This window comes from Balearica regulorum, chromosome 18, assembly GCF_011004875.1.
Source record: "Balearica regulorum gibbericeps isolate bBalReg1 chromosome 18, bBalReg1.pri, whole genome shotgun sequence".
Lineage (NCBI taxonomy): Eukaryota > Metazoa > Chordata > Aves > Gruiformes > Gruidae > Balearica > Balearica regulorum.
Genome location: NC_046201.1, coordinates 10,381,714 through 10,390,617, shown reverse-complemented (window position 1 = coordinate 10,390,617; position 8,904 = coordinate 10,381,714). Strand labels below are relative to the sequence as shown.

At 38.3% G+C, this 8,904-nt stretch overlaps 1 protein-coding gene across 9 annotated transcripts in view; it reads left to right on the top strand.

The window, feature by feature from the left end:
• Positions 1–627: 627 nt before the first annotated feature.
• QTGAL (queuosine-tRNA galactosyltransferase) overlaps positions 628–8,904 on the top strand; it is a 133,453-nt gene continuing 125,176 nt past the window's right edge. For 6 of the 9 annotated variants that reach the window (XR_012838274.1, XR_012838275.1, XM_075770717.1 and 3 more), the window contains exons 1-3: positions 628–903; positions 4,959–5,075; positions 5,204–5,303. Coding sequence is in view for 5 of the 9 variants with exons in the window: in XM_075770717.1 (XP_075626832.1) it covers positions 808–903; positions 4,959–5,075; positions 5,204–5,303 (313 nt within the window). In the remaining 4 variants the exon portion in view is untranslated. Of the gene's footprint in view, positions 3,073–4,958; positions 5,076–5,203; positions 5,304–8,904 lie in introns of those variants that run through there. The other 3 variants (XM_075770722.1, XM_075770719.1, XM_075770718.1) reach the window with 2 other exon arrangements.

The window sequence follows — 8,904 nt, the reverse complement described above, 5'->3', positions numbered from 1 at the left end:
GAGTAAGTGGTTGCACAATTACAGTTTCAGTAAGTAAATGATCAATAATGATATCATTACCACCAACAAATATTTTCCCATTTTTAAAAAAGAAAAAAGCACTGGTAGCACTGAACAGACCAGGCTTGACTAAGAAAAGTGCTGACTGGAGAGATGCAAATAAAAAATGTAATTAGTGAATAGGTGGGAAACTGCACGCACCATTTATTTAAGAAATTAGTGCCTCCACAGACTGGGCCTTCAGCCCTGCCGCGGTCTGACCACCGCCCCCCGAGCCAGGCTGGGGGAGATTCCGCACCCCCAGCGAGGAGAAACGTTTCAAAACTTTAAAAACGACACACGGCAGCCTCCGGCAGAGGCAAGCTTCTTGAACAAACGACAAGACCCTCCGGCCCAAAAGCGAAGAGCCTCCCGGCCCACGGCCTTGCCCGCCCGCCCTCTCCTCAGCGCCTCGCTGCTCGCCGCCGTCCTAGAGTGTCACGCAGCGGCGCGCGGCGCTTCCGGCCCTTCCGCAGCCGCCTCATCTATCGTCGTTCCTCCCGCTGGGGGTTTCCCCGCGCGGGGCGGGGGGGCGCTGAGGGGACGAGGCCTGAGGGGACGAGGCGGCGGGGGGAGGCGGCCGGGCTGTTCGCGGCGCCCCGCGGGGGAGCAGTTCCCGAAGAGAAACGCGGGGGGGGCCGGCGGAACGCCGTGGCTGTACGAGTGAGGCAGCCGCCGCCGCGATCCCTGGCTCCTCCAGGGCGTTACGGGACACCCCGCCGGTGAGCGCGCCCCCCCCCCGCCCCGCCCCGAGGGGCGGAGGCGGCCATGGCGGAGGCGGGGAGAGCCGGCGGGAGCCCCGCCACAGCCCGCCACCCTCTGCCCCCCCGGCCGCCGGCGGGGCGAGGCCGCGCTGTCCAGGTGGTACGTGTCAGGCGGCCGAGTGCGGGCTGAGGCTCGGGCGGGCAGGGCGGCGGAGCTGGGGAAGGAGCACAGTCCGGAGCGGCTGTGGGCTCGGGCCGAGTTCTCTCCCGGGTGCCCGCCTCGGAGGCTCTGGAGGTGCTGCAGTTGCTCGGCGCAGGAGAGCAGCGGGGTTTGCAGCGGCTTTGGCCTGCGTTTTGTGCTGGTTGGCCTTACAGCGTGCCAGGCCCGGCGTGTTGGGTTATGTGGAGCATGAAAAGATAGTTTTAAAACTTTCTTACAATACTTGATTCTTTTGTTACTCCCCATAGCAATGTTTGGGTTTTTTTAAGTTAGTTTTTCTGTTACAAATTTATACACATACCACTGATACGATTTGACGACAGTTTAGATTTAGTGAGGCAAACATCTGGAAAGCAAAAGCATACAGATCAGTGGGCAAGTAAAAACGATGAACAACTTCACAGAGTCTCAGATCCAAAAGGCGGGTCAAAGTTTGTGGCCTGAAAATCTTCCTGGGTTTATTTAAAGTGTCTCATGTATAAGATTTGACAAAACTAGTATGTTTCTGCCAGCAGCCATGAGTTTCTAAATGGTTTGGAAGAGTGACTCATATGAAAACTTCATTTAAAAGTAACAGTTTCTGACTTCTATAAAATCTTCAGCAGTGTTAAAATGACTTTATTTTCTACATTCAGATATGGAGGCAGGTAGGAGTCTGCTTGAACTGAAATCTGTGGAAACTGAAATTAAGTTTTTACTTTGGAGTTGTTTATCGTATATATTCTCAGTAGAGGATGATGGCAGTAATACCAGAAATGAGATGTTTTTTGATGCAAAACATTCAGTTGCACAGTTTCTGTCACTTTTTAAAAAATACCCCTCATGTGCCTCGACTTCTCTCCCATCTTGTGATTGATGTATTGCTTTTCAGTAGTCTAGCTAAGAGACAAGGGGAGTTTCTTTGGTTAATACATTTGTAGAAGAAAGGGCATTGAACAACCTGTTAGCCATTTCACATTGTCATTTTTGCCATACATCAAAATTCATTTTGCAGCGAAGCCAAGAATCATTATCTTCAGCTTAGTGATGGCAAAACTACATTACTAAAAATCCCTAAATTGCCTCAGGTCTTACTCTAGAATGCGTGAAGTTCAGTGAAAACCAGGCAGTGTCACAATGCTCAAATCCAGATCTGATCATAGTTCTGTATTTTAACTGTTGTACTTGGCTCATAGGCCATGAAAATGTTCCTCTGTTGGATTCTGCTATAAATCAGTCTCAGCTAATGAAATGATAATTCTGACTCTGTTGTCAGTTGATCTTGTAATGATAAAAATACATTAGCTCTTTACAATTTATGTCGCTGTGTTGACTCAAAATTACTTTCAAAGAGCATTATGCATGTTTCTGTACTCACTATTATGGTAACGGTCTTCAAAAAGACCTAGAATAATAATATGTGCTGGGATCAGGAAGTAGTAGTTGGCATAAACTGCAGCAAAAGGACTTCAGACAGTGGGAAAACTATTCCAGGTCTCCCTTATGCTTCCTTTTAGAGGTTGCCTCAGCAAGGTTGGTGATTCTGTCCCTGGGGATTATGGTTTGTCAGCAATGATACAGCTGTATTTGATCTTATTTGGGGACAGAAGAGATAGACAGGGTCTCTTGAGGTTACTACCAGCTGGTTTTTTTTACTATGAATCTGTAAGTGAAATAGTGCCCTGGTTCATGTTTTTCCCCATTTAAATGAACCAAGGGGCTGAAGTGTTCTGATACAGTCACATGATGATAAAGGCCAATTTATGAATGCCCAGTTCAGGACAAATGCCACCTGTAACTTTTAAGCCAGGCCACAACTGTAGAAATGAACTAGGAAGAAATGACAGTTTAGCTCTGCAGTATTTTTAATTTCTTTTTGTCTTTAAAAAAAAAAAAAGTAAATGCAGAAAAACAGTAAACTGAGTAAGAATGGTAGAACCTAAGGAATCTTTACTATACAGTGCTAGCAGTACTTTTAATCGTATTGCTGTGTACAGTTATTTGTATGGATTTGTTAGTTTTTCAGGTTTACACAGAAGCGTCATCAGGAATTCGGCTCTGTACCTTATTTTGGCAGGCATCTAGCTCACCATTGTTGTGATAGTTCTGTGGAAGAAGAACTTGTTCATAGTAATGTATTTAGAAACATGCTAATATATTATGAGTTGTTATGTTGAGTTCAGACTACCTTGGTGCCATCAGGTATTTATGGATTGTTTTATATATGCTGCTGTTAAAGTACTGCTTTTTCTATTTTCAGTTCAAACTAAACAGAGAGGTTCTAACGTAATCTTGACATTTTGCACTGCTGTCCTGACTTAAAACAGAGGTGCATTATGGAAAAAAGCAAAGAAATTCCAGTTTTCCAGTTTTCAAGCCAATATAAAGCTAATTTGTGATGGCATAATCAAATTTTTACTGAGTTAATTAGAAAAAAATTTGGAAAATCATGGATTTGCAAAACTGCAGCTAGTTTATATTGTCATTGGAAGAACTAGAGAACCCTTTTCTTTCTTCATGAATCCGTTAGATTCATCCATATGAATATATAGGGTCATATTTTAATTGCCATCTAGACATAAAGGATATTACAATCCTGAGTAAATTGAATTTATTGGATTGGAATCTTAGATTTCTTCTTATTTTTTAGATCTCCTAGTACTAATCTCAGACATAGTTCTGAAAAAATATTTTTTTGTCTGTATCTTGTAATTTTTTGGTAATCAATTTCACATTTTAATTTTTTTATTTCTTCTTATTTTACTTATTTATCTCTCCAAAACAGAGGTGAAAGACCTGCTTTGCTTAAAATTTTAGATAACTTTCCTTTTACCTTCTTTTAAATACCCCTTTCACTTGTTACAGCGTCCTGCCAAAAATCAGGATTTTCATTCATTTTAGACGAATATAAGGGTTTTTTATTTTGCTGTGAAATGTTGTTAAGTTTCTTATTTGTTAGTTATTGTAGCATACATCGTAGTCTGTAATACCTGTGTGTACATACATCATACTCTAAAACCCAAAAATATACTTCTCACTGTCCACAAAATATATCTACATAGTATTGTGTCCATTTGCCTGTATTCATACAATGTACATGTACTCACATGTTACCAAATCTTGAATAATTCAGTATTCTTCTAGTATTTTGTTTCTTAAGATTCTCACATGCTCACAATAGGAACTAATCTTCTGTTTCTTCAACCTGTGTGTTTATGGTTACACCACACAATAAGGAGTTTAAGTTCTGTTTCTAGGAACTTCTTAAAATGTCCCACGAGACTTCTACATGTTACTTAGGCTCTTTGCCTTAAGTTCCCCATGTATAAGTGATTTTAACAGGTACAAGTTAATTAGAACAGTGGTGAGTAATTGAACAGAGAAATCCCAGATTTCTGGTTTCTAACCAATTTTAGATAAGTTTCAGATAAGTTTTCATGCTTTGTGTGTGTGTGGCTGAAATAATAGAGGCTGTAATAGGAAAGCCTGCAATTGAAGTGGTAGGCTATGGAACTATGTTATATGTCATCTTCTACTGTGCAGTTTTAGATAGAATAATTTTTAAAAACTTGGCTAGAGCCCAAGGTTACAGGCTGCATACATAAGCCTCTGCCATTAAGTTGTAAGCTTAAAGAAAAATTGATGAGTAAGATATATTAAAGGAAGACCGAAGTAAAGAGCGTTGTAAGAAATAGGAATACTAGAAACAGGTTAATGTGGTGTTACAGATGTTTTGTTAGCATTTTTGGTTCAGTAGTCTCTCTTGTTTCCTTGGGGATCTACCAAAGCCATCTTGTAGAACTCAAAAAGTGAAAAAAAAAAAAAAAAGTTTGATAGAGAAGAAAGCAAATCATATATTTATAATGAAAGTAAAGGATCTTTGCTGACTTTTATATTTTTAGGATGCATTTTTTTGGTGAAAGTTACGGAAGGATCTGGCACTTCCCCTTTTGATGTAAGTAAAGAAAAATAATGATTACTGACATATATTTGGATTTTTGTTTGGTTTTTTGTAGTCTGTCATTGTGCCTGTTCACAACAGTGAATGCTGGTTAGATGAATGCTTGAAGTCAGTTTGGAAACAAGATTTTAAAGAAACCATGGAGCTGTCAGTTTTTAATGATGCCAGTAAGGTATGTTTCAGACCTTATTTAAAATACTGTCCAAGTAAATACTGTCTCTAATAGGAATTTTTGGTTCGGACTGTGTTTGGTTCACCGTACAAGTTAAAATATTAACATCTATCTAATCATTTCTCTAGGACTGTTCAGCTGAAATAATTGAAAAATGGAAGATCAAGTTGGAAGATGCTGGTGTGCCAGTAATCATTGGTAGTAATGGTTCATCTCAACCTCGAGGCGGTACGTAGCTTAATAGTGATTTTTTGAGACTTAGGTTGTTACCAGAGGCATCTTCTGCTTTTCAGTTTGAGAAGTGTCTTTGTAGCCACTTGCATTGCAACAGAAAAAAACCCACATTGTTATCCAGAGCTCTGTTCAAAAACTTACTCCAGTTTAGAATTTGGCCCTGTTGGGTTTGGCTCTGTAGAATTTGTTTAGACGTCCAGGAAAGAAGAATTTGGCTTAACATTTGTGCTCTACTCTGCAAAAGAATTTTGTTTAATTGTAACATACACAATGTTGTTAATGCTTGCAATTTTACTGTGGCTTTCTGATATCTGATTTATGTTCAGGAGATGGGTTTCAAGAAAAATCCAAAATTTCTTACATAATGATTTAAAAAGTAAATGCATATCTTTCAGTCTTGTAGAAGAGACCCTGAAATAGGACAAAATACTTTTTTGATATCTCTTTGATGATCAGATCAAAACACAGGTTTCCAAAAAGTTTTGATGTGAACCAAAAACTCTCACTAAACTTGTAAGTATTTACACAAGGGTCTAAACCGATCTGTTTAGTGAGCTACCAGATAGGTGTATGGTGTGATTCCCTATAGATTTACATGCTAATAGGAATTACATTTGCCCACAGGACATAAAAGTATATTGCTTTTTGGAGAAAGTGGTGTTGAAGGGTATTGAAGTTGGAAGATCATGTCTGTGTTGTGAAGGAGAACAGGACAAAGCAAGCAGAACGGTGTGCTCATATTTTGTATGGCAGCTGTATAACTAATGTTTCTATCATTCTGGATTTTGTGACAATGAGCAGATGGGTAGGAATTGGTATAAAGCTGATTCCAAATTTGTGTCTTTCAAGGTATCTCACTTAAAAGACACATGTTGGAAAGACTGTAACACAAAATCTGGTCAGTTTCTGGTTTTTAACTTTTTTTTGTAACTGGAAAGAATCCTAGGCTTATCACAGTTTCCTCAAAATGGTCTTACGAAAAAGCCCAGTTCTGTTTCAGAAGTCTTAATTTTCATCCCCTTGTTGAAACATGCAAATAAATGGGAGTTTGTGCACCGAATTAATCTGCAACTTGGTATATGCCCCTGGCTTTATTTACTGTCATTTCTTTTGACTTTAGACTGCTTTAAAGCTGTTTTTTAAACAGTTGTCAGACCTAGCAATACTGAAGTAATGCAGTGTAACTGTTACTATAAATATTTTTAGTATTTTAATATCTCTAGCATGAGCTGTTGTTGTTTTGACAGTGCAACTTGTAACATTAGCATTATTGAGCTGGTGATGACAAAAGACAGATAAGAGGGAATTTTTCTCTTTTGGGCAACTGATAAAGCTGGAGTTGAGCAATATCAAGAATTGCTTGTGTTCCTAGAAATTTATCTATCTTCCTTTCCCCCTGACCCCCCTCAACTCTTAGGTGATCAGTCTTCTTTCAAATTTTACTTCTCTTAGTAGTTGATGATCTAGAAGCTAAGTAGGTTGTGATTTCTCAACTCAAAGAGTAACACCAGAAGTTGTTAATTATGGTACTTAGGAAAGTTGGTCAGTAATGTTTTTGTTAATACTGTCTTGTTATATCGTATATTTTCCATTTGTATAAAATATTTTCTACATATAAAGTCTTGTTCATAATAGAGTGTTGTCTTAATCGTGTGTAAACTAGGTTTTAGTTTGCAAGAACGCACAGGTGCAATGTTTTGACAATAACTTATGTTAAAATTCTGAAGTCAGTTCACCTTTGCACTTTAGGAAACCGAAACTAAATCTAAGTTCGAGTTGTGAACTACAAGGAGTATTTTGTGCCATTAGAGATAGGTCAGATTAATTTTTGTTTTAATGTGCATTTGCCATTGTTGGGATAGCTGAAAATCTGAACAAATCTGTAATAAATTGGAGATGGGGGATGCAGCTGTGAGCATTGTTTTAAATAATAGTATGAAATGCATAGTTCTCTTAAAAAAAAAAAAACAAAAACCAACAACCCACAAAAAACCAAAAGCAAAACCATGCTTATTCATGTGGAAGTCACTCTCAGGTCACCATTAAAATGAGGACATTTTTTCTTCATGGTTGTTACATTTTAGGAGCAGGTTACTTGAAATACATAGTATTTGTTTGCTTTCAGTGATTTACTTTTATTATGTTAAGGACTAGTTACAACTGTAAGGAGTCTTTCCTTTAAAAGAAGATGCTTTAGTACAGAAACAATGTACTAGTCAGGCTTCACATCTTCAACTATTTACACAAGATTAGGATTTATTTCTGATTCTTTTCTAACATGTAAAAGAAAGGGGGGGAACCCAGAAAAAAAAGAAAGGGTCACTTGCCTAAAAAAAGGAAACCTTTTTCTTTCCAAGAGTGAGGAATGTTAATATCTCACTGAGGCTTAAGTTTTTATGGCTGTAACCATGGTAACAGGCTCTTTTCACCAAGTAAGCAGGCCTTACAAAACTCAGAGACCTGGCACGAACATTTGATTTTGTTCAGTAGAGTAATATTAAAGAAAATTTTTTACTCATGCCAAAGATAGGTTTCGTTGTGGTGAAACAATTTTTAATATCTATGGGGAGTTATATCTCGCTTACTAATAATTTTTAAAATACGTGTATTTTCTCTCCCTGACTGGTATATGAAAAACTTCAGGATGGTTTCTGTCTTAGTCTTAGACAGAAATATTTTCCAGCTCCTTCTCATAAGAAATGCTAAATATTTCATGATTGTATTTAAAGTTTTATTTGAAAACAAGATCTGAAATATTTCAGAAAGTTCATAGAGTAATGTAATTGTCATCTTGTAGTTGCCTTTGAGTCTCCTTTACTTTTTTTCCTATGTTATTGATTCCTAGTACTTCATTATTTTCTACTGACGGTTGTTGAAATATTGGGGTATACTAACAACAGCATTGAAGTGTAAGTACAGGCTGCTTTACAGCTGATAATGATGTATGAGAGTATTGATTTTATTGATGTTGGGTAAATGCCGTTCTGTCCTGTGTTACCTCTTGCTTTAGTAGGGATCTCCACAGTATTAGGGTTTTGCTTGTTTGGCATGTCGAGACCTGCTAACTTGCATCAGTTGTTTCCCACTAAAACTGCTCATGCCAGGATTCAGCTCTGCTGTTGTGGTCGTTACTGACTTTGCCAGCTGCTTTTTTACTGCCAGTAGGAAGGAGAATGAGTAACTGTATATGTGAGATTAGATATTCATATGTGTATAAAAAGTAAATATACTGTAAGATAAGAAGTCCAAGAAATCCATGATGAAGAGGAGTTAAGGTGAGGATTAAAATACTCAAAAAAGTAAGAAAAGAATGACACAATTATAAGGAAGAGTCTTTATTAGTAGTGTTCTATTGGTAGGTGACATAATGTTTCTTTGAGGCAGTAAGAAATGCAGTCATAAGTCTTTTTCTGTACTTGGACAACTCGGTAAAATAGCCAAGGAGCATGTGCGTTAAACCTAAGTGAACATTTAAGCCCAGTTAAATTTGTTTTCTGAGCAAACTTAAACCTATATCACATAAAAGCAATAGAGAATTACAGAAGTCAGCTTTTTTCAAATGCAAAATCAGGAACTTGAAGGATAATATTATTTA